This window comes from Esox lucius, chromosome 17, assembly GCF_011004845.1.
Source record: "Esox lucius isolate fEsoLuc1 chromosome 17, fEsoLuc1.pri, whole genome shotgun sequence".
Classification (NCBI taxonomy): domain Eukaryota; kingdom Metazoa; phylum Chordata; class Actinopteri; order Esociformes; family Esocidae; genus Esox; species Esox lucius.
The window spans coordinates 25109157-25135632 of NC_047585.1; the positions used below are offsets into that span (position 1 = coordinate 25109157).

The 26476-nt window shown below is 43.2% G+C and overlaps 2 protein-coding genes across 13 annotated transcripts; both read right to left on the bottom strand.

Moving 5' to 3' along the window:
* Positions 1-1403: 1403 nt before the first annotated feature.
* mdm4 (MDM4 regulator of p53) lies at positions 1404-17582 on the bottom strand. 12 transcript variants are annotated; one of them, XM_020055703.2, is made up of 12 exons: positions 17381-17582; positions 16800-16883; positions 16009-16083; positions 15134-15267; positions 14975-15024; positions 12245-12309; positions 9683-9782; positions 8769-8929; positions 8451-8648; positions 4766-4819; positions 4542-4610; positions 1404-4465 (listed from the first exon to the last, which is right to left on the bottom strand). In XM_020055703.2, exons 2-12 carry the CDS (start codon positions 16872-16874, stop codon positions 3896-3898), a joined length of 1551 nt encoding a protein of 516 aa, XP_019911262.1. In that variant the 5' UTR covers positions 16875-16883; positions 17381-17582; the 3' UTR covers positions 1404-3895. The 12 variants fall into 12 exon arrangements, 11 of the variants coding, with proteins under 11 accessions (XP_019911262.1, XP_019911261.1, XP_019911263.1 ...); XM_020055702.2 differs by having other exon boundaries at positions 16009-16086; positions 17381-17581; XM_020055704.2 differs by having other exon boundaries at positions 8451-8633; positions 16009-16086; positions 17381-17580.
* A 4079-nt stretch (positions 17583-21661) lies between these two features.
* On the bottom strand, positions 21662-26419 carry psma5 (proteasome 20S subunit alpha 5). Its single transcript, NM_001303864.1, is given in 10 exon segments — positions 21662-21976; positions 22162-22248; positions 24332-24434; positions 24516-24574; positions 24756-24863; positions 24982-25049; positions 25361-25487; positions 25607-25673; positions 26048-26092; positions 26382-26419. Coding segments are annotated over 9 exon segments (726 nt in total). The 5' UTR covers positions 26077-26092; positions 26382-26419; the 3' UTR covers positions 21662-21898.
* Positions 26420-26476: the final 57 nt, after the last annotated feature.

A 26476-nucleotide genomic window follows, 5' to 3' on the forward strand; every position in this document is an offset into this window, starting at 1 on the left:
GTACATATTCTTTGCCTAAATTTCTCTATAGTAAGAATCTATAATCCTTAAAGGCATAGCTGTGTGCACACGCGTGCACGTGCGCCCTGACATTTGTGTGTATGCCAATACTGTGGTTGTGTCATTAAAACACAGTGTCGTGCAGTTGATCCCTCAAGTACAGATTCTATTAAGATAAGGAATGTAGTTCTGGACAATGAAAGATACAATTAGTTCAGTAGATTAGAGTCAGTATGATTCATGATAGAATGAATCAAATAAACATTGTTATAACGATTTTCATGAATGAAGACATCCAGTTTGGTTGGTTATCACATAATGCACCATATTATTACATTTTCATCAACTCCCTCATTTTGTAATAATCACTGCATTATGTAATGTATTACATATTGTGTTCAAGCTGTTTATTACAAAATGTGGCAGATTATTACAAAATGCAGGTGTAATTACATAATGAAGTGTAAATGTATTATATTTTGTCATGTTATTACATAATGTGTTGTTACATAATGTGCTGTTACAAGGTCACTAATTAGGACTTCCCCTCATCTGGTTTTGTATAGGGTTGACAGATTTCATTGACTGTAAACCGGCCAATTACCTGCGAACCCGAACGCCATTTATTCTACACAACCTTATCTGTAAATGAACCCACCCATTTTTGACCGTACACTGTCATTAACAATAGCCCAATTGGACGGGAAACCGCCCCATCTGGCAATACTGGTAGTCTTAATGGACACCAACTAAAAAGAAAAAACGACAACAAGCAGACTACGCCCTCTGTGGAATTCCTGCATTAAACACTTCATAATGTGCATTAGTAAGGAAGGGTGGCGTGGTAAGTTGAAGAGACTGGACAGAAGGAGAGACATACACACAGGTGGCAGTCAGCCCTGTCGTGAAGGAGAGGGTACAGGACAGCTGGGCTGTCATACAATGACTTATTCTTCAGCCTCCATGGACTCTCCAGCAGCAGATTCCATACACCAAGAGGCGGTGTGTGCTCACTGATGTGTGTGAGATTCAATGATAATGTGATATCCATACTGTACAACTAGCAGCTCTCTGTGGTAAAATAACAGTAGGCCTACACGGTTCAGCTACTTTATTTAAAAGCCATAGTGGTACAGCACTACAGTCATATCATTCCATGAGCACAACGGACCTTCCAATTCAAAGCAATGTTTCATGACAGCAAAGTTGCCATGTTGGATGTGACACTTTCTTCCGGAATGCTCAGTTTCACTCATGCTCATCACAGATTTAAGACTTTGGCCTGTCTCGGTATTCAACCGCCACAACAACAATGGCATTGTGAGGGTCAATAATAGAAGGTAAGACAACTTGAGATTCCACATATAATTAGCATTGAAAAAGGAGACAAGAGGTCAGGATAATGAGTTGTAAGAATGTAGACCATTATTTTATTTATTTTTTAAACCCAACTTAATAGAATCACAGTAAAGCAGTTATGCTATTTTTTCATGTAGTAGTTAGCTGAAATCTATTATGACTGTGTTTAATTTTCACTATGATGGCACTATTTCTGTGGTGCTACCATTCACTCCCAGACACACCAAACACAGAAGTTCATCCCTTGTTAAATAATAATGCAATAAGATTGTTGATATCAGAATCCCTCGTCCTAACCCTGTATATGTCTTCCTGTCAAGGTAGTAGGCGGGTTAGAGTTCTGTGGAAAATGGCAGTGATGGAGGTCAATACAAGGGTTTCTATACAATAAAGCTTACTTTAAAACACACCGCAAGTATAATATCTCACTTTAAAACAATGCAGGGTTTAGTTTCACACTGTTAGCGATGCTCCATGTAGACTACAGAAAGTCGAATAATATTCCGACACTGTAGCGGTGGAGGGTTTGAAGCATTGAGGACCAAAGCTATCTAGCACCACCTGGTGGCGGAGGGGATAAGAACATTAATGAGCTGAACAGCCTCACAAACAGACAGAGCACAGCTATAGACGTTCATAACAGACAGACCATAAGGAACAACAAGCTATCGGTGTAATTTACATCTGAGTGTGCAATAGTCAGTATGTTTCAGAGTAGGAGTCTTAGCAGTAGAAAGGCTGAGAACAAAGCACAAAACAGCATTATATGTATAAACATCAGAACAGTAACCTTCATCAACAAAGCAAATATAGAACCAATATTAAAATCAAAACAAATATCAATTATAAAAACAAACAAGCAAAACCATTAAATTAATTACACTTGGCAGTGAAACGCTGACTTAAAACAAAGCAAAGCCTGACTTAAAACAGATCAAAGCCTGACTTAAAACAAAGCAAAGGCTCTTAAGACACTACCTCAATCTACATTACATTAAATGATGAGTAAACTTTTGGCCTACAGAAAAAGACAACATTACTAGGCAATGTTGTCACCTGTGCAAATTTTAATGTGTGTAGAATTCAAAGCAAAAAGCACCTATTTAATTATGACATTAAACCAATTGCATGCTGCTGCACATTACAGCTTCCCTGTCCAAAACAAATAGAGTGCAGTTATTGTTTGTATCCAGAACAAAGAGTTTTGCAGGTGAAAGGCAAAGAATTAGGCATGTTGACCATTATAGCCACTGCTTCTGTCCCTACATTCATATGATTAGGATATCAGGGGGAAAAAATCATTTAAAAAACCCATAAATTAAATAAATTAAAGAATATTTTATAGGAATTAAAACTTGCTTTAATTCTCCTGGAATAATCACAACAAAAAAACAACTCTTTAAATAGAATGTACAACAGTCCAAGGAATGTTGCTGGACAACTATTACCTGTACCAACAAAATAAGTTTAAAATAACTGCTTTAAAACAAAAGTATAAATCACTGCAAGCAGAAATACAATTTAAGTAGCTTGGCGTGATTGGAAATATTTATTTTAGGTTAATTATTGATTAATGCTGAAATACACATTTGGAAAGGAAATGTTGAGGTCTGTTCACAAAGATGTATTTACACAATCGTGGTTTCAAGACATAACTTGTGAAAAATGTAAGACGGGTTATTGTTAATATCAACTGATTTGTTCCCTAACCAGCCTTTAAAAAGAGCCAAAGAAATGTATCCGTAAATGAATGTGAATGGTGAGTAGCAGGACAGTAAGACAAGGCATTCAGTTCAGCGCTGTGGGCTAAAGATGTCTGTTCTGGCACGAAGTACTAAACAACAATAACAGATAACAGGGAGTAAAAGAAGACCCTCTTTACTAGTTTTAAAAGTTGTGTACACAGACAAAACAGTGCAAAGAAATGACAGGAGAAAAAAGCCCCATAAAGACATGCCAATGAGACTTGCATACCTGCACTCCCTGGAGGAGCTGTAGTCAGCCAGACTGTAGTGAACTAACCATCACTGTAACATACTGGAAGAACATGCTGTCTTTAAAGAATACAAAATAAGGTATGGAGCCAAACTGACTACAGTCAGAAAGCATTTCCTGGACACTTATAACAGCGACCAACTAGAAAGTGTCCACTGGCCTTCTGTTGCAAACAAACACTTGAGTCACAAGCTGTCAGTCAAAATAAACAGACATTACAGCAGAGTTGTATATGTACAGTGCTACTTGGCACTGAAATAAATACATTTTGAAGGAACTTACTTAATGTGGCACATGGTATATTAGTTTAATGCTTCAAATAATAAGTTGCGGTGTTTGTACCTTCCAGTAGAAGCGCCATGTCTGAGAAGAGCTGTGATGCAAACCCATTACCAGGGGAAGGACAACCCAGAGGAACATGCTCTACTAAGTGCTACCCTCTGTGACAGCGATGTGTGGTTATCCTGTATACAGTTAGTGAATAAACACCAACCAGTGTAGTGGGGTGTTGTGTACATGCTTTAAATAACTTCCAGTCCTCTCAGGCTATGAAGGTCTTTATAACCTTCTGTATGATCTGTCCACAGCCAGGACAAGGAGCGTGGAACTTGTGCAGCCTCCTGGCGCAGGAGAAGCAGGTCAGCAGGTGGGCTGTGCGGCCGTGTATAATACTCCCGTTGCGCGGACGGATGCGACACAGCTTACAGGGCTCCAACAGAGCCTCGGGCCTAACCTCCACTTCCATCCCCAGGCTTTCCTGGCTCTCTCCCCCAGAGAGCTGCTCCTCATTGGGCAGGCCGTGTGGCCTGGGACCCTTGCCTTTTCCTCGACCCCCAGGTGGCAACGGGCGGTCAGGAGTGGAATGGGAGGGCAGAATGATGGGGTCAGACACAGACCGGAGGCAGTCTGGGACATCGATGCCAGCATCGCTGTCCTCCTCCTCATCATCCTGTGGGTCTAGAGAACTGCATGCTGGGATGTCTGGGACAGACAGGGAGTGGACCAGTCGTGGAACATCTCTGTACCAGTTCTTGCGTAAGGCCCAGCAGCGTACACAGTAGCGCTGGAGAGGAGAGTTGTACTTCCTGCACTCTGTACACTGCCATGCATCCTGAGGGAACAGGTCGGAGATGTTACAGACTAGAAGGAACAGTCAGAGACAGACATTGAGAGACCAGAAGACAGACCTGTGTAGAGATCTCTGTATCTGTATCGTCACTCAGACACTGGGAGTCCTCGTCTGGCTCCTCCTGCATCTGATGAGAGATCAGTCAGACAGACAGTCAGTCTAAAATGACTCCACAGTACAGGAGACAGAATGGGAAAGGTCTTTGCCAGAGGCTACACTGTATTGTTAATATTTCATGGCAGGTGTTCTATATTAGTAATGAGTATTCTCCTGTGGTCTTACTGATGCAGCAGTGGTCAGGCTACAGATGTCTGAAACAGGGTTGCTAATCTGCATCTGAAGATACTCCAATATGTTAATCATTAGATACATCAAAGAGTTACACAAAAAGATGAATAGTTCATTTTATGCCAATCCAAGCTTAGTATAATACCATAACAATACCTCAGTGAAAATATCTTAACATTAGCTAGACCCCAATCATATATTTACCACTGGAACTATGGGGAGTTTATGATTCAGTCTGTTCAGCAAGTGAAATGCATGTTATCATATAAATAATATGCAAATGCTTATTCAGATGACCCTTACAAGTAACACGACACACCGTCTATAACCAGTGTCACACCGTCTATAACCAGTGTCACACCGCCTATAACCAGTGTCACAACGCCTATAACCAGTGTCACACCGCCTATAACCAGTGTCACACCGCCTATAACCAGTGTCACCGCGTACCTCAGGTAATACGACACACCGCCTATAACCAGTGTCACACCGCCTATAACCAGTGTCACCACGTACCTCAGGTAACACGACACACCGTCTATAACCAGTGTCACACCGTCTATAACCAGTGTCACCACGTACCTCAAGTAACACAACACACCGTCTATAACCAGTGTCACACCGTCTATAACCAGTGTCACCACGTACCTCAAGTAACACAACACACCGTCTATAACCAGTGTCACACCGTCTATAACCAGTGTCACCACGTACCTCAAGTAACACAACACACCGTCTATAACCAGTGTCACACCGTCTATAACCAGTGTCACCACGTACCTCAAGTAACACAACACACCGTCTATAACCAGTGTCACACCGTCTATAACCAGTGTCACCACGTACCTCAAGTAACACAACACACCGTCCATAACCAGTGTCACCACGTACCTCAAGTAACACAACACACCGTCCATAACCAGTGTCACACAGTCTATAACCAGTGTCACCACGTACCTCAAGTAACACAACACACCGTCCATAACCAGTGTCACCACGTACCTCAAGTAACACAACACACCGTCCATAACCAGTGTCACACCGTCTATAACCAGTGTCACCACGTACCTCAAGTAACACAACACACCGTCCATAACCAGTGTCACACCGCCTATAACCAGTGTCACACCGCCTATAACCAGTGTCACACCGCCTATAACCAGTGTCACACCGCCTATAACCAGTGTCACACCGCCTATAACCAGTGCCACACCGCCTATAACCAGTGCCACACCGCCTATAACCAGTGCCACACCGCCTATAACCAGTGCCACACCGCCTATAACCAGTGCCACACCGCCTATAACCAGTGCCACACCGCCTATAACCAGTGTCACACCGCCTATAACCAGTGTCACACCGCCTATAACCAGTGCCACACCGCCTATAACCAGTGTCACACCGCCTATAACCAGTGTCACACCGCCTATAACCAGTGTCACACCGCCTATAACCAGTGTCACACCGCCTATAACCAGTGCCACACCGCCTATAACCAGTGCCACACCGCCTATAACCAGTGTCACACCGCCTATAACCAGTGTCACACCGCCTATAACCAGTGTCACACCGCCTATAACCAGTGTCACACCGCCTATAACCAGTGTCACACCGCCTATAACCAGTGTCACACCGCCTATAACCAGTGTCACCGCGTACCTCAGGTAATACGACACACCGCCTATAACCAGTGTCACACCGCCTATAACCAGTGTCACCGCGTACCTCAGGTAACACGACACACCGTCTATAACCAGTGTCACACCGTCTATAACCAGTGTCACCACGTACCTCAAGTAACACAACACACCGTCTATAACCAGTGTCACACCGTCTATAACCAGTGTCACCACGTACCTCAAGTAACACAACACACCGTCTATAACCAGTGTCACACCGTCTATAACCAGTGTCACCACGTACCTCAAGTAACACAACACACCGTCTATAACCAGTGTCACACCGTCTATAACCAGTGTCACCACGTACCTCAAGTAACACAACACACCGTCTATAACCAGTGTCACACCGTCTATAACCAGTGTCACCACGTACCTCAAGTAACACAACACACCGTCCATAACCAGTGTCACCACGTACCTCAAGTAACACAACACACCGTCCATAACCAGTGTCACACCGTCTATAACCAGTGTCACCACGTACCTCAAGTAACACAACACACCGTCCATAACCAGTGTCACCACGTACCTCAAGTAACACAACACACCGTCCATAACCAGTGTCACACCGTCTATAACCAGTGTCACCACGTACCTCAAGTAACACAACACACCGTCCATAACCAGTGTCACACCGCCTATAACCAGTGTCACACCGCCTATAACCAGTGTCACACCGCCTATAACCAGTGTCACACCGCCTATAACCAGTGTCACACCGCCTATAACCAGTGTCACACCGCCTATAACCAGTGTCACACCGCCTATAACCAGTGTCACACCGCCTATAACCAGTGTCACACCGCCTATAACCAGTGTCACACCGCCTATAACCAGTGCCACACCGCCTATAACCAGTGCCACACCGCCTATAACCAGTGCCACACCGCCTATAACCAGTGCCACACCGCCTATAACCAGTGCCACACCGCCTATAACCAGTGTCACACCGCCTATAACCAGTGTCACACCGCCTATAACCAGTGTCACACCGCCTATAACCAGTGTCACACCGCCTATAACCAGTGTCACACCGCCTATAACCAGTGTCACACCGCCTATAACCAGTGTCACACCGCCTATAACCAGTGTCACACCGCCTATAACCAGTGTCACCACGTACCTCAAGTAACACAACACACCGTCTATAATAGGGGAGTAACGGTACGGGCAATACTTTCTACTGCGGTCCGGCTGAACTAAGCTTGCCTGGTTTCTTGTTTTTTCACTGTACTGAAACAGACTTAAAATCTGAGGTACATACCAAACCATAATTGTTATGTACCATTACACCCCTAGTATATAACCTGTCATCAGGTACCCAAAGTTTGTAAAGATAAATGTATTTGAGCATCAATAATTTAAGCATTGACAATATTATTTTATAACAGGCTTATAGCCTACTGCACAAACTTCATGACACCATAGGATTCGATACAGTAGAACATTTATTCATGCCAGAAGTCTTTTTCTAAAGTAGACTTCAAAAGCAGTAGAATATGGATTAACTTAAGACCAGCATTTTCCACTTTAGCCAATTCTGCTGTTACATGAGAAATCAACAATTTATTTTCTTCCAGAACAAAACAAAAAATAAATCGATTTGATTTAATCAATGCCATTGACCTATATTTTCCTCCCTGAATCATTGTTAATTCAACAACAAAATAAAGGAAAAACTAAGAAAATACTCAGTAAAATTTCTAAAGAATTTTAGGGCCCCCACCTATCTGTATGTCTAAAAACAGTGAAGAACTTTGTCTTGTACACTAATGATCTAGAGATAAGATGCAGGAGAAAAAAAGGGAATAAATTGTCTAATTGAAAGCAAAAGAAAAAACTAGCTCCTGACATTTTAAACGTTCTAAAAGCAGCTCTAATGTTGAAAAAGGTTGGAGACCCTAGTTTTAAAGACCTTTTGATGCATTAACTTTGTTGACTAAAACACACAGACAAGCAGCACTTAACCCAGGGACTACAGCAGGGCCCAGTCCTACCTCCTTATCGGCCTTCTCCTCTTTTCCTGCTCCCTCCTCCTCTTCTGGTGGCGGTTCAACCTCTCCTCCACTTCCTTCTTCCAGCACGGCCTCCTTCATTTCCACACTCACCTGCTCACTCCCTCCCTCTGTCAGGAACCAGAGGTCATCCGTCGTATCTGATACAATGGCTGTATCCTCATCCTGCACAAGAGAAAGCTGACCCCTCAGTCAGGATGTGTGACCTCATCCAGGTGACCTCATCCAGGTGACTCCCCACTGCCTGAGTTTAGTCCCTCCAAGCAAATAAAGTGACTACAATAACAACAGTGTTTTTACTTGATTTGTGTGGATGTCTGTAGAACCGTTGCTCCTGCGACTGTAGTTGTTGCGCAGATTACCCAGAAACCACCAGGGCAGGCCTGAGAGGTCCCACTCGTCCAGGGAGACGTCAAGCTTGGGCCGTTTGCATGCTGACCGGGGCAAGCCATCTAAAGATCCTGATGGAATTAGAAAACATCAGTTATCAGTTAAAGGACCCGGACAATATCTACGGTACTAATATCATAAATACCAGCATAAATGTCCAGACAACATTTAAAGGTAATGTTTTAAACTAATGTTTCAATGTCTTTCTATAAAATTGTTAAAGTGCCAGAAATATTCCCCATTAAGTGTTCTCACCCGTCCATCTATCAGTTTGAATCAACTTGTAATCAACTCATTCTTGCTTTAAACATTCACAGTACCTTCCCCCACCCTAAACCATCCTGGACTAGCTAATATTATATTGGTAATTTTCAGTTTAATTTCAGTCATGTAAATGTCAGAGGCAGGATTCTACACAGAGCCCCTTTAACCGTTTGTCTGTGTGTGTGTTTTAGGTCTGTCTACATTCATGGGGACCAAATGTACCCATGAGTATTGTAGAACCTGAAAAGATTAGACTCATGGCGACCTTTTTCTGGTCCCCACGAGGCAAAAGTCCATTTCCGGCACAGGGTTTAGGGTCGAACTTACAATTCATTTTAGAGTTAGAATTGGGGTTTCTTTAAGGTCTAGGCATTGTTGGTTAAGTTAAGGGTTAAGGTTAAGCATTACATCTAGGTAAAATGTAGGCATAAATGTTAATTTATTGAGGTTAAGTTTAGGGTTAAGATTAGGGCAAGGGAGCATGCAATTTGTATTTTCTGGTCCCCATGAGGAAAGCCATACAAACGTGTGTGTGTGTGTGTGTGTGTGTGTGTGTCAACCTTCATCAGACTCTCGGGGTCGTCTCTGGGACTGGGTCTGTGGGGGGAGAGTCCTGTCACTGGCCACTCCCAAGCCCACCTTGGTCGGGTCCACACACACCTACACAACAGAAGGGGAGGACAGCCAATCAAAACACAGAGCAGAAACTGATCACTTGGCGGAACCACAGCTCCTTTACAGCACGGCCCAGTGGTCAGGGTGGGGGGGGGCAACATGGTTTTGGGAGTATTGGTTCTGGGGCAGTGGGAGGAAAAGAACAGAGGGAGTAGAATTCAAGGACACCAGAGATTAACAATTAACTCACTCAATGATTCTGGAAATGTAAGATCAAGCATTTACTCTTCCATGATCACATTAAATCTGGCATTACCTTTAACATGATGCATTGATTATATTACAAGTGACTCTGGAATGTGTCTGCATGCCTTCATGGATAAAGAAAAGGCTTCTACGTGGTCCTTTTTTATTGTTTATCAATGATAATACACAAGACTGGGGGAATGCAGTCATAGATTATTACAAAACCAATGAACAGTATCCATATGTTCACATCTTACTGTGAGCCACATATCCACCAGGGGCTTAGAGGACACCAGGTCAGTGACACAAGGAGTGAGAGGGCAGATGTGGGGGAGGTGGAGCGAGGAAGGGGCAGATGTGGGGCAGGCGGAGCGAGGAAGGGGCAGATGTGGGGCAGGCGGAGCGAGGAAGGGGCAGATGTGGGGCAGGCGGAGCGAGGAAGGGGCAGATGTGGGGCAGGCGGAGCGAGGAAGGGGCAGATGTGGGGCAGGCGGAGCGAGGAAGGGGCAGATGTGGGGCAGGCGGAGCGAGGAAGGGGCAGATGTGGGGCAGGCGGAGCGAGGAAGGGGCAGATGTGGGGCAGGCGGAGCGAGGAAGGGGCAGATGTGGGGCAGGCGGGGCGAGGAAGGGGCAGATGTGGGGCAGGCGGAGCGAGGAAGGGGCAGATGTGGGGCAGGCGGAGCGAGGAAGGGGCAGATGTGGGGCAGGCGGAGCGAGGAAGGGGCAGATGTGGGGCAGATGTGGGGCAGATGGAGCGAGGAAGGGGCAGATGTGGGGCAGGCGGAGCGAGGAAGGGGCAGATGTGGGGCAGGCGGAGCGAGGAAGGGGCAGGCGGAGCGAGGAAGGGGCAGATGTGGGGTAGGTGGAGCGAGGAAGGGGCAGATGTGGGGCAGGTGGAGAGAGGAAGGGGCAGATGTGGGGCAGGTGGAGAGAGGAAGGGGCAGATGTGGGGCAGGTGGAGAGAGGAAGGGGCAGATGTGGGGCAGGTGGAGAGAGGAAGGGGCAGATGTGGGGCAGGTGTAGAGAGGAAGGGGCAGATGTGGGGCAGGTGTAGAGAGGAAGGGGCAGATGTGGGGCAGGTGGAGAGAGGAAGGGGCAGATGTGGGGTAGGTGGATAGAGGAAGGGGCAGATGTGGGGTAGGTGGATAGAGGAAGGGGCAGATGTGGGGTAGGTGGATAGAGGAAGGGGCAGATGTGGGGTAGGTGGATAGAGGAAGGGGCAGATGTGGGGTAGGTGGATAGAGGAAGGGGCAGATGTGGGGCAGGTGGAGAGAGGAAGGGGCAGATGTGGGGCAGGTGGATAGAGGAAGGGGCAGATGTGGGGTAGGTGGATAGAGGAAGGGGCAGATGTGGGGTAGGTGGATAGAGGAAGGGGCAGATGTGGGGTAGGTGGATAGAGGAAGGGGTAGATGTGGGGTAGGTGGATAGAGGAAGGGGCAGATGTGGGGCAGGTGGAGAGAGGAAGGGGTAGATGTGGGGTAGGTGGATAGAGGAAGGGGTAGATGTGGGGTAGGTGGATAGAGGAAGGGGCAGATGTGGGGCAGGTGGATAGAGGAAGGGGCAGATGTGGGGCAGGTGGAGAGAGGAAGGGGCAGATGTGGGGCAGGTGGATAGAGGAAGGGGCAGATGTGGGGTAGGTGGATAGAGGAAGGGGTAGATGTGGGGTAGGTGGAGAGAGGAAGGGGCAGATGTGGGGCAGGTGGATAGAGGAAGGGGCAGATGTGGGGTAGGTGGATAGAGGAAGGGGTAGATGTGGGGTAGGTGGATAGAGGAAGGGGTTGTTGGGGTTTGAGCCGTGACTGGATCAGGAGCTGTGTTCCTCCAACAGGTTGGGGCAGAGAAGGGAACTCTGAGACAGACAGAGACAGGGACTCTGCCCCCCATGCTCTGGGTGGGTCTGGGGGCTCTGGCAGTGAGGAGCTCCCCCAGGCCTGGCCAGAGATGGGGATGTACAGAGACGGTGCTACTCTGTACACACAAACACCAGCGGAGACAGTGGCCCTCCCCTCCCCCCACAACACACACACCACTGCCTTAAACACTCTGGGAAGACTGACACCAACAGCTCTACATGTTAATGTTGGCTTCCACATTTGATCCTGGAGTGTATGATGATAAATAGGTTTGTCTGATGTGTTAACATCACAACAGGGACATCTGGAAATATAGTAGACCATGTAGGCTGCCTTCAGGTGGTGTGTGTTGTGAGGGGGTGGGTTCAAGGGTCACCGTTCCTCCTGAGCACCATGCTTCAGCTTTACCTGACCGCGCTCCTCCACTCCGCCCTCTACACACTCACGGCCCAAAGAAAGACTCTCTGCAGCGTCTGTGTTTCAGAATGAGATACAGTAACACACAAAACACAACCCACCCTTCAGTTATCACACTGCCCACACACACACACACACACGTGCACGCACACACACACACGCACACACGTGCACGCACACACGTGCACGCACACACGTGCACGCACACACGTACACGCACACGCACACACACAACCTGCTGAGGTCCAGGGGCCACAACATAATTATTAACAAGGTGTACACAGTACATTGACTACAACTAGACCAAATAGAAACCTGCTTTTAAATGACCCTGCAGAACCTGGCCCTGTAACTGAACGTTCAGGTGAGTTAGACTTCTAACAGGCCGACTGACATCACACACATAGGACCCCAGAGAATCCATTCAAATTGGATTTCTGTTCTGAATGGATCAGTGTCCCCCCCCCAGTTTATAACCAGGTAAAATAGCCTCTAACTCAAATCTAAATTGTTTTGTAACTTCGGGGTAATACTTAGTACAAAAAATAAAAGTCCAACACTGAATTTCAGAAAGTTAGCAACACCCTTCTAATAAAGATTAGGTTCTGGGTGCAACTATGTTACGAGATGAGTTTGGAGCCAAAACAATATGAAAATATGCTTAATTTCCCATCCTCTTCTGAAATTGTGAATATGCCAATTCAGTACGTCCGAGGCACTAGAACTAATCCAGCTTTTTATATCACACAAACACTGTTTTATGACAGATTGACAGTACCATTTGTTTGCACAGCCTGTTCACAAGGGGTTACAGAACATAGTCAGGTGTTTATGAATCCTATTAATTTAGTAGACTAGGATGTCTGTGGGCCTAGACCCTAGTAGCCCAAAGATATGTCATTATGTTTGTCTATCTGCTGTGTCCAGCAGAGACTACTGACATTTTCAAGTAAATGTTTTCCTTCTGATGTGTGATGGTCAATTATTGTGTAACGGAGTATAGTTTAGTTGCCTCTCCCACATCCCAAAGTAACTGGACTTCAATGTATCACCAGTTATCCTATAATATTTCCCAATTCTAATGACACTTGTAACAACTGTCCTCTTTTTACAGTAAAAATGTAGAGCAAAAAGAATTCTCTTTAAAGTATTTTTTTGGTTTTACTGGCTTAAAGGAATGATATACCATGTGTAATTAGGGGTGGGTCAAAATGCAAATAGCCGTGGTCACACACAAGCACTGACACTAAGAACAAATGGACTTAATCAACTGATTTCCTACCAGTGCACATAAAACAGTCATAGTATTGTTTAATAAATCACTTTTTCTATGTGAATGACCATTTTCAATTCTATAATTGTGTATAAATATATGATAGCTTCTATGTATGCTTGATTAATCAGGCCCCAGGTTCGGCAGGTTAGTAAAAAAGACACGATGCTGAGGGCAGAGTAATGTGACATGTGGTGGAGCTGAAGTGAGATTGGAAGCATACAACACAGAAAGAAAATAAACAGGAAATGGTTTCTTGCAAAACAGGCATTTGGGTTATCATGCCAAAACACTTAATTGACTATATGTCCCAGGCCCCCCCAGCCTAACAATATAGCATGAGTACACGGTAGAACATCAAGAGTTCTGTAGGCCAGATGACCAGTGGAACACCATCTGTGGTCAACACCGTTTTGAGAACCACCTGACAACCAACAGGACCGACCAACCTCATATATTAGTTCAAAATGTTGAACACTTACCCACAAAAAAACAACAAATGTATTCATGCCTCCATGAATTAAAAGATCATATTTGGAACTTAAATCTCCTGCATTCATTTGATTAAGGGGGCTTGTTTATTTAATGTTACAACATGATGTACGGTCTGCTCTTCCTACTAGTGTAGACTACATCCATCATCTACTGGGTTGTTCTTTCTTTCCATCAAATTACTCATGATAATCTTCCATTTCATTCCTCCTGCTAACATGAGCTAAAAAAGGAAGCTAGAAAATAAGTGTTTCAAAGAAACAAAGTTTTGTATTTCTATAAAACCATCCTGACCCAAAAATGAGTATTTCTGTATCCCAAGCTGACCCGTGGGTTGAAAGGTTTTTATTCCACTCAGAGTGAATTATGTCCAGTTGACTTGTAGACAACTGACCTGATGCAGGACACACACACACACACACACACACACACACACACCTCTATCTAAATGAAGACACCAAAGCTGATTCACTAATCTTATCTGTATTAATGCTAACTAACCTTATATCAAAAACCTAACCATAACCCTTAACCTGTAATCTCTAACCATAATACTAAACCTAACCTTAAAATGTAACTTCTGCCCTAAACCTAAAACAGCCATGAACCCTAACCACCCAGATCCTAACCCCAATCCTAAACATATCCCTAATTATAATCCTAAACCTCACACAAAATACAATGATTTTCAGGATTTGGTAACAAAACGCTCACTCTCACAACTGCAACATTTGTGAAGACCTAAAGTACATCAAATGAAACAAACGCTACAATTTACTTATTTAATTGCACAATAAATATTTTTTGCACAAAAAAAGCCCTGAAACTAATTCAGGCAGTTCACATAGAGCAGCACTGAATTCATCTTTCACCTGTTTCAGCTAGGGTTCACACTAAATGCATCAACATGTCTTACAAAAAAAGTCACAGTCAAAACCATCCAAGGCATCACTTACCCGAACAATTGAGTACAACTAAATACTTCTTTAACATCTCGTAGACCGGACTGCAAAGCACAGAACAATCTTGATTAAAACATGTGAAACATGTTCGGTTGACTTTATCTTAAGTTAACAAACCCAACTGTAATGTGTTCAGAGTGTGTTGGTGCTCACCTGGGGTTTTTGACGGAGAAGCTGTCCACCTCCAGTAGCTCCCCCAGAGGGTCGTCCTGACAGTGGACTATGTGCTGCCTCTGTTTATCATACAGCTGCTTCCCCATGATGTACTGTCCCAGGTGGTGCATCACCTGACACAGACACAACACCTCAGTCTGGGCTGGTACAAAGTCAACCCGGCGGTTCATGAGTTCTTTGCGGATTTTAAAGCAGACCAAACCATCTGCTCAATTACTTGGGTTGTGTCTTTTTGCAAGCACAATTTGCTGTTTGCTAGAGAAAAATTTGGATTTAATGAATTGGGTCACTGAGCTTTAGGGATTGTAGTTGCATTTGGCAAATACTCATCATTTATCATTGCACAGCGGGACACGAAACTAGTAAAAAGGAAAACAGAAAGCTCTGCCTTAGATTCTGGAAGTTAGATTTTATCTAGCCAGTAGCCATTTATTTTTTATTATGGGGTATAACGGATATTTGCAATGTTTGTCCTTATGTGTATGATTAGCAATTACAAAAAAAATATTACAAATAAGTAAATAATGAAACAATATCACAATAACAAATCTCAGTATTATAAACCTCACAAAACAAAGAAAAAAAACATTGTCATTGAGAGTATAGAGTAAGTATGGAGACAATAATGTATCGTGAGTTCCCAGGCTTTCTCAACCTTTGCTTTCACACAGGCAGCCTAATTCTGATCCACAAATGTGTCTCTTGACCAATCAAATCAGTTCTTTTTGAGTTTACATTTTTTTCAAAACTGGTCTGTGTGTTAATGCAGCCAGAGAAGTCACTGATGTTTTGTATGAACAGGAATGAAAGAAATGTTATTGTCCCCAAACGTGACGCCAAATATTATAGCTCACCTCCTTGAAGGTAAAGATGTTCTCCTTGGCTCCTGCCACACGAAGAATTTGAAGAAGAGGGGCTTTTGGCTGAACCTGCTACAGACAGAAATGACCTGCATTAGCTGTTAAATCACAGACATACAGGGAGAATGATATACCGCTGGATAGAGCATGGATGATGGCCTCAATGTAATATGATAGAGCATGGATGATGGTCTCAATGTAATATGATAGAGCATGGATGATGGTCTCAATGTAATGTGCATATTTCAGTTTGGTTGATAACTACACGCCACAGCAATTAAGTATGGCTCTTATGCTCACCTAAGTTGTTAGGATATACAATTTGAAACAATATAGCAACCAAACTCATGATTAGGCAAACTAAAATCTTCAATATGTAATCAATAGCATTATGAATATCATTGTCACTAAATTATTTCTAAAATCTTCCAGGGCCTGTAGACAATTCTGTATGTACACATGGAATTCTTCATTCTGTGCAAGTAAACATTATATTTGATTATACAGCGCAGACTTGTGTGCACATGTCTTAGCCTAAGAGTCATTGTCAATGTACTGCTAAGGGGTGTACCAATGAAACCTTGACTTCTGCACTGGTATGGTGTGGTTGTGGTGTGCCTCTGGTCTTAATTAAGTGAATAAAGACTAAAAAGAAACAATAAGGTGGATAAACAGTGCTTGTAGCTGCCAGTATTTTTTCTGTGATGACCTTGTAAAACAAGTTTAAAAGTACATATTTGTGGGGACATTATATAAAGGGCCGTGTTATTGTGTGACTGACTCACCTGACTCCCCTCCCCAGGTAATATCCTGCATGCTGAGGTTGATGCAGGGTACAGGGGTGAAGGTAACGAGGTCATATTTAATCTCTAAAGGGAGATGAACGTAAAATGGATGTTGACGTTAGTTTCTTATAAATAACCTACTGCATATTCTATTATGATGGAGGTAATGTACGACAGACGCCTATTATGGGAAAAGATAAAATAAGCACTGGTTAACTAACTGACGTCATTTGGTTTTAACGAACATTAAATACCTTGCTAACTACTGCTGTATCGCTACTTGATCAACCTATGCATGGCATTCACCACAGCGTAGGTTGCTGCTCGACATTTAGCTAAAGTTAGCAGAACTAGTATAAACTAGCAAGTAAGCAGAGTCCTCGTGAAACAAAAAAAATCATAACTGGCCTCTATCCAACTGTTAATGTTAGTGGTTATCTAAATATCGTTCCAGCACATTCAAAGAAAATGCAATCTGGTCAAATGTAGCAGTGGTTAAAGGTAACGTATTTGCCTTGCTAGCTAGCTACATTGACGTAACTCGCTAGCAAGCTAACAATATAAGAACAAGTGAAACTCACCACATCAGCATTGCTTCAAGTTAACGTTCGCTAGCTACATTGTTGCAAACTGTTCTTAGCGCATACAAATGCTTTTGGTATCTCCTAAATATGTATACAAATATTGTAATTAACAGTAGTAACTGACTACAGTTAGCTGACTCTTCGCTAGCATAATTGAGAAAATTCAAATATAATATGGTACACTCCACCACTTCCGGTTCACTCGCTTTGCATTCAAATAAAGTTGGAATCCGTTGCAATTCATTCTTCAGAAAGTTTTAGTACAAAAAGCGAAGTGCTAGTTCTGGACGTAATTGTAGATGTAGGTAGAAAATCATGTAGTTGCTTTTTGTATTAAAACGTTCTAGGATAATTTGGTAGATTGTGATCTTGAAAGTTCATGCTTGAAAATTCTGTGGTAAAATATTGGCTAAGAAACATTTCGACAATTAATTTACAGATGTGTCCACTCGCTAATATTAAAAGTTGCTAAGAATGCAAAACCCAGAATATGTCAGCAGCAGGATTCTTGTTAAGCAAGAACATTTCGATGTTTCAAAGTCATTATAAAACAAAACTAAAACGTTTCACACTTAACTAAATTACAAGGTCAGTTTAAAAAAAAGTATTACTGAATATGTTAACCAATATTAAGTTATTTATCAGGTCCTTCATACAGTACCTTCCACGATTGATGGTAAATATGGGTAATGGTATAAATTGTTTGTTTATCAACTTTGTCTTATACTTAACATGAGAGAAATCCAACCATTGACAAGGTACAATTGTTAAAAGTCATAATCAAGATTAAATCAATATTTCCCCACCAACTAAATGCATGCATTTAGTAATTTGTTCCTTCACAATATCACAGCACTGAGTCTTCTCATTTTATTTTTGATCAGGTAGGAAGACACACCAATTGATCTGAGACCATTCATTCATTCTGAATCTTTCAGTCCATTGTCCTCACTTGTGTGGACCCCCATCAGCTCACACCACAGGTTTTCAAAAGGGCTCTGAGATGGCCATTGCAAAAGTTTGATTCTCTGGTCAGTGAGAAATTTTTGTGTTGACCTGGAGGAATGCTTTGGAACATCTAATGACAACTCCTGGATGAGGCAGACAGATTTTGTTGTCTCGTGATTCTTGACTGAGTCCATGATGCAATGTATCCAAGCCAGGTTCCCAGGGCTGTTAGACTTTTGGAAGTAAAACAGCCACACATGATCTCATATCCACCACTATACTTCAGAGAGTGAGGATTCTTCCTACATGTATGCACCACCATCCTTATTTTTATGCCAAACATGTCTTTGGCGTTTGTGGTAAATAATCTATATTTCTGTCTCATCTGACCATAGAACCCAGTTCCAATCAGAGTTCTAATGTCTTTTAGCAAACTCCAGGTGCTGACATTTATGTCTTAAAGCAAGTAGAGGCTTTCTTATGATAAGACATCCAAATAACTTATGGCGTGGAGGTGGTGTCTACTTGTCGTTTTGGAGGCTTGGTGACTCCAAGACTCCACCAACTTGAGTCTGCAATTCTTCAGTGAAACAGGAAGTCATGCATCACCACTTAAGAGTTCCTGAAGACTCAGTTTACTAAAGTTATGTTTAAACTTGCACAAAACCAAAAGAGTTGTATAAGCTTTCAGAGACAATGCCTGTAGGTCAGTTGAATTGTCAATGTTGAACACCCATCGGGTTCATCAACCAAAACCTTTTGTTTGGTTGAACACCCCTAGCGAGTTCAATGTGAATTCTGTGTCACAATGGAGCAAGTAAAATACACAGGTGAGCCACATAAAGGAGACCCTGCTAAAAAGTACATATTAATGAACCCCCATTGCTCCTGCTGCTTACAGAAAAGTGTGCCCCAATGCAATATAGGCAATCACACTTGTTATTGCCTACTCTGTCAACAAAAAGAGTAATTGCAGAGCAACATGGCCAACTACTGAAGGTTAAAACATAGGTTATCAGACACATTTCACCCATTTATGTACTGTGTGTACTGAGACAGGATGCATAGGCCCAAATGTAACAAAGATTTGCTGTTAAGAGACCTTGCCTGAGATTTGAAGAAGACTGTCTAGCCTTTAGCTAAGTGAGCTTACACAGTCTTTAATAAGACACATCACCTTACTTCAACAACCAATTAGTCATTCACACCAGTTATGACCACCAGAGCTGCAGTTATTGTGATATTAATCTATCTACATTATTATGCCTCCAGATGTAGAATTCAGTTCAGAGTGAACCACAACACATAGATAGCAGAAAGTATACAAGGTTCTGAATAGACTGCGCTGTTTTAGCCTATGGGCAATCATCCAAGCCACAGAAAGCAGGTTTAGTAAAAACCTAGAGTTAGTTGATTCAGAGTTAATGGAAGCTCTTGGTTTACGGTTTCAAAGAGTCAGTAACTACGGCAACATACTCTGTGAAGCTAACCTACTTGCTAGAAGGTTTTATCCAACTAACCCTGAGTTTGTCCTACTCTTTCACTGAAACCGGCCATCCGAATGAGTCAGACGGCGTGTTCTTTGTCGGGCTGTCAGAGATGTGACTCTTGCACAGAAACATTTTCTGTACACTTTAGTAGTTCCTAAATCACAGACACAAGACTCATCAAAAAAGAATTCCACAGAATTGCAGGGATCAGTCAATGGCTCTATGCAGTAATCAGTTTATTTAGTATGAAGCTTTGAGACTTGAAACTGCCCAAAAGCAACTATACTTCTGAGGAGACTCAAGAAGTTGGGCATGTCTGTAAAAACTCTCACCAACTTCTACAGGTGCACCATTGAGAGCATCCTCCCAGGCTGCATAACTGCCTTATACGGCAGCCGCTTGGATTGCAAGTCCCTTCAGAGGGAGGTGAGGTCTGCAGAGCGCGTCATCGACTGCCATCTCCACTCCGTGCAAGGCATCAACCATACACTATGCCTTAGGAAAGCACGGAACATCAAAGTCTACAGCCACCCAGGCTATGGTCTGTTCACTCTGCTGCCGTCTGGCTGACACTACCGCAGCATTAGGACACACACTTCCAGACTCACAGTTTTTTCCCTCAGGCCATAAGGCTCCTCAACCAGCAACAATGATCCATGATAATACTGATCACACATGAACATTCCCGATGCTCTGGTGTCTTTCTATGTACATTTAATGTACACTAGAATATTATTTTGTATGTACCATTTATAGGCATAGTACACTCATTATATTTATAATATTTAATACTTCTACCCATATTGTTCATATTTCCCATCCTACTCTCTTTAAAATTGCTGCTAGTTTACATTTTTATGTATATTATTGCTATATTATATATATATATATATATCGCTATATTAATTCTTACTACGTAGATGTGTGCCATGTCACAAGAATGCCACTGCTCATGTTTAATGAGTGCAAGACTTCAGATGTGAATCATGCATTGTCTCGGTCAGCAATTTTCTGCCACGCTAGCTCACGTACTTTTGCTGCTGAGACTGTATTGCTTTTTTCCTTGAATTTGTATTTTGCAGGTGCATTCATTAATATATCAGACTCCACTGGGAGGAAGTACAGGGTCTGAGATCTTTTTCTCCTGTTGCCATGGTGAATCACTTCATCTGCGTTCCATTGATGAGGGCTTTTTATCTCCTCGTGCACGTGCTTTACTCAGGGTTAACTTAACTCAGAGTTGACTGAACTAATTGTTACCACCTGTTCTGAAACCGTCAAATCTGAGTTTGACAGCTCAGTCAGTTAACCCAGAGTTGTGATTTCAACTCAGAGTATGTTAACCCTGCTTTCTGAAGTAGCCCCACTATGTTCAATATTAGCATTGTTGTGTTGTTGAATGTCTGACAGTTGAGAATTAATTTAAATTCTCCTGTATGTAAATCATGGCATATATTCACTGTACATTGAGAGGCATGCAGAATGTAGAAAGAAAGCTGACTCCATGATTCAATCAACTATGGGGATGAGAATTAATCATGTAACTTAACAAGAAATAATAGTACTTTTAATGACACACCAGGCTTCGAATAAGACCAGACATTTTGCCAGTAATTAGAGATAATTGGCTTCTTGCTTGATCAGCGTTGGGCTTAAACAACAGGTCTGAATACATGGGACAATGTCCATGCTTTAGGATTTTTTAGTTCCCATGACTGTATCACAAAGGCAGCATAAAATAATGTTTTTACAACCATATTTCACTAACTATTGAGCAAAAGACCCGAATGCTGGGTAACTTTAAATGACACGGAGGCACTAAGACAAACCACACCTTTTAGAATACAACATTTATTCGTAACAAAAAGTAACCTAATTTTAATACATCTCAGTTCTAAGGACTGATCTGAAATTATGCCTGTATAGAACTTTAGAAATCTGCACCTAAACAAGAAAAATGTAGTTGCCTCCCGTTCACAGAAGGAACTAATGAATTCAGCAGAAGTACTGATGTTGTTGTAGCTGAGTGGATTTCCTCTCCTCATGGCTGACAAGACCCACAGAGCCCCACTGTGCTCTAGATGTCCTTAATAACATCCTCCAGCTCTTCTTTAGAGTACATGTGGAAAGTCTTGCCAGGCTCAATTGTTGCCAGCTGAAAGGGTGACAGAGGAGGGCAGCTTAGTAGAAATACAACGTGTTGGGATTCATTGCAGTCCATTTCCCTATTTAACAAGTAACACCTAAACCCACCTACATCCAGGACTGAGGCTGAGCAGTCCTGAAATTCAGTAACAAAATAACAAAAGACGGTTATAAAAGTCAGAAACAAGTGCTTACCTCAATGTTTGTGGCATTCAGTTTCTCCTCCATCACCTGCTTTAGGATGGTGAGGGACGATTTGATAGCATCCTTTAATGTCATGGACTGGAGAGGCCAATCAGCAAAAGAGAATAGAGGTTGTAAATTATTTATTTTACAAGGTAAGTATGCTAAGAACACATTCTGATTTACAGTAAAGACCTGGTAGCATTTAGGGTTAACTGTCTTGATGAGGTACAGAACGACAGGGTTTTTCAATTGGTCGGATCCGAGATTAGAACCAGTGACCTTTTGTTTACTGGCCCAACACTGAATGCTAGGCTACCCCTAGTAAAAAGGTCTCGGCCACGGGTTTAGTCTAGTAAGAAGCTTTTGGACCACTGCCACCCATGACATGACGGAGACTTTACACCTGAAGTGGGCAGTGTAGTGGTGGTAATGACAGGAGGTTAGTGGGCGGTGAAGAGGTGGAATAGAACAGGAGGTTAGTGGGCAGTGAAGAGGTGGTAATGACAGGAGGTTAGTGGGCGGTGAAGAGGTGGAATAGAACAGGAGGTTAGTGGGCGGTGAAGAGGTGGTAATGACAGGTGGTTGGAGGGTGTCGAAGAGGTGGTAATGACAGGTGGTTGGAGGGTGTCGAAGAGGTGGTAATGACAGGTGGTTGGTGGGTGTCGAAGAGGTGGTAATGACAGGTGGTTGGAGGGTGTCGAAGAGGTGGTAATGACAGGTGGTTGGAGGGTGTCGAAGAGGTGGTAATGACAGGTGGTTGGTGGATGTCGAAGAGGTGGTAATGACAGGTGGTTGGAGGGTGTCGAAGAGGTGGTAATGACAGGTGGTTGGAGGGTGTCGAAGAGGTGGTAATGACAGGTGGTTGGAGGGTGTCGAAGAGGTGGTAATGACAGGTGGTTGGAGGGTGTCGAAGAGGTGGTAATGACAGGTGGTTGGTGGATGTCGAAGAGGTGGTAATGACAGGTGGTTGGTGGATGTCGAAGAGGTGGTAATGACAGGTGGTTGGTGGATGTCGAAGAGGTGCTAATGACAGGTGGTTGGAGGATAAAGAAGAGGTGGTAATGACAGGTGGTTGGAGGATAAAGAAGAGGTGGTAATGACAGGTGGTTGGAGGATAAAGAAGAGGTGGTAATGACAGGTGGTTGGAGGGTGTCGAAGAGGTGGTAATGACAGGTGGTTGGTGGATGTCGAAGAGGTGGTAATGACAGGTGGTTGGAGGGTGTCGAAGAGGTGGTAATGACAGGTGGTTGGTGGGTGTCGAAGAGGTGGTAATGACAGGTGGTTGGTGGGTGTCGAAGAGGTGGTAATGACATGTGGTTGGTGGATGTCGAAGAGGTGGTAATGACAGGTCGAAGAGGTGGTAATGACAGGTGGTTGGTGGATGTCGAAGAGGTGGTAATGACAGATGGTTGGTGGATGTCGAAGAGGTGGTAATGACAGGTGGTTGGTGGATGTCGAAGAGGTGGTAATGACAGGTGGTTGATGGATGTCGAAGAGGTGGTAATGACAGGTGGTTGGTGGGCAATTTATTAGTTTAGAGGGTGATTAGGTTAGTGGGCAATGGATCTCTCAGGTGTTACATACGCGTCTACCTCAGGAACATCATTGCTGCTATCCCTGTATTTCTGTTGCACATGCCACCTTGCACCTTCAATTTGCCTGTACTGCACATTTAGAACTGCCATTTGTACTTGCATTTGCCTTCATTGCACATCTATCCCACTTGTAACATACAGGAGTCTTAATACTTGTAAATGTTCTGCCCTCTTCCATTTGCACTTGTGGTTAGAATGCTAACTGCGTTTCGTTGTACTGTACTTGTTCAATGACAAAGTTGAATCTAATCTAATAGGCAGTAATGACAGGAGGTTAGTGGGCGATGAAGGGGCGGTAATAAGAGGTTAGTGGGCGAAGAAGGGGCGGTAATAAGAGGTTAGTGGGCGATGAAGGGGTGGTAATAAGAGGTTAGTGGGCGATGAAGGGGCGGTAATAAGAGGTTAGTGGGCGATGAAGGGGCGGTAATAAGAGGTTAGTGGGCGATGAAGGGGCGGTAATAAGAGGTTAGTGGGCGATGAAGGGGCGGTAATAAGAGGTTAGTGGGCGATGTATCGGAGGTAATATTGAAAGTAAATGGGTGATTGAGGAGATTGTAATGATAGAGCGATGAGGATGGTGGTACCTTGTGGTAGACCTCCTGCAGTGAGCTCTGTGCTCCCTCTGAAGCAGAGCCGATGGCCCGGGCATCACACTGGACAAAGGTGCCTGATGGATCCATGTGGTACCTGCATAAGAGGAGAGATTCCAAACGATTTTCATCACACAAAAACTTAAGGTTAAGCATCATTTTAATGAGGTTAACATACAGCTGGGGTCCTTTCTCATCAAGTCCTCCAAAGAGAAGCGCTACACCAAAGGGTCGACTCTGAGGAGACAAACACGGGGAATGATTAAGATGTGACCTCACAGCTGTAGAGAAAGAAGGGACAACCTCTACTAGTTTCTATGACATACACCGAGTAACAAACATGTCACTTAAAGGATGAAATACTGAGCAGCAACTGATCTTGTTGGAGGTTTTGTCTGATCTTCCTGTGGTCACTAACCATGGCTCCGGGGTCTGCGTCCTCCTCTCCAAACTGCAGGGCCAGGTTAGACACGGCCTGGGTCACACTCTCCACTGTCATGGTCTCATTGTATGTGAACCAATGGTTCTGGATGCCACAAACATACCAGGGTTAAAATGCAAAAAGGGTGACGACAAAAGTCCTGTGCTAACATTTGACGAGAGAAACCATACTTGAATTCAGATTACAGATCTCTTTTATATACCTGTGTCTCCACTCTTGCTTTGTCGATAAGAGTCTTGGCATCAGCTATCAAGCCACTCATAGCACAACCTTGGACAAGAATAGGTAAACATCAGACAGTTGCTGAAACACACCCTTTGAACACTGAATGCATCTGAAACATAATTTTTCACTGAATAACTACATAATCATGTTACCTTAACTTCCCCAGGACGACTAACTGCAAACACTTCTTTACTACATGGATTTGGTACGAAATACTATAACCAACCTGAGCTCCTGGGTGTTCAACAGTATCCTAATGCCTATCCTGAGTAGTCCTGGCTCTATCCTGCAAGGCCATAACTCCAAATTTCATCACGCCTCATAGCTTGGTCCGAGAGGCTGTTCTTGCTACTTACCAATGTGGGTGTCTATCTCCACAATCTTCTCAATGCTGCTGGGTTCCATCAGAGGAGACGTGATCCTCTTCTCCACAGCCAGACATACACCCTCTGATGTCTGGATGCCAATGGCTGTAGAGCCCAGCTAAGAAAAATAATGATGTAACTCTCAGATAGGTGTAGAGGTGACACATGGCTTCCTATTCATTTGTAATGGTAAATATGCATTTTCGAAGCTGTTTATATTGCATGTTCTGCAAATACCTTAATTGCCTCAATAGCATATTCTACTTGGAACAGTCGTCCTTCTGGAGAAAAGGTGTTTACTCCTCTGAAAACAAAATATGAGAGATGCTTTCGAACGCACAACAATAGCTAGCTATGGTTAATGGAAAGTGAAAGAAACTTTAGCTACATGTTGTTAGCCATGTAGCTAAACATGTTGTTAGTCTACTGAATGTAACTAGTTACGATGATAGCACAAATGTTTACAAGCACACGTCAATTGCAGTAATTGTTAGCTATATGTGTAAAAGTGCGTGTAGTTTCCTAGAGGATTAATTGAAATGTGTTGTAGCTAGCACGGAACATGCTAGTTAGCTGTACTGTAACTAGCTATGTGGTTTTGGTTATCACTAGTCATGTCATTGTTAGCGGCTAGCTAGCTAGCCCGGTCTCATTTTGATATACAGTTCCGAATCCTACCTGTCGTACTCCGATCTGGTCAAAAACATCTTAAGAATTTTATATCTGTAAAACAATAATGATTTTGAATAGAAAAATACAGAAAATAGGAATATGTTATCAAAATGTTCTGTACTGTAGTGTAATAGTCTGCGGCAGATTTTGCTGTAACACCAGCATTAGTTCAATTAGCTGGCTAACTATTTTAAACTAGTTAGCAAACTACATTTCTCGAATACCTTCTACAAAAATAATAGAACATGACGTATGAATCATACAACTGAACTGGAAAACAAATTTTCATTCACGTTGCAAAGTTTACTTTAGACAGTCAACAAAATGAATTAATGCCTACCGCTCGCTACGAGCTTCAATGAGTTCGCTTGTTTCGGCAGGAAATGTAAGGTGCGCGTACTCAAACACACCGAAAGCAAAATGCTATTCCAAAGA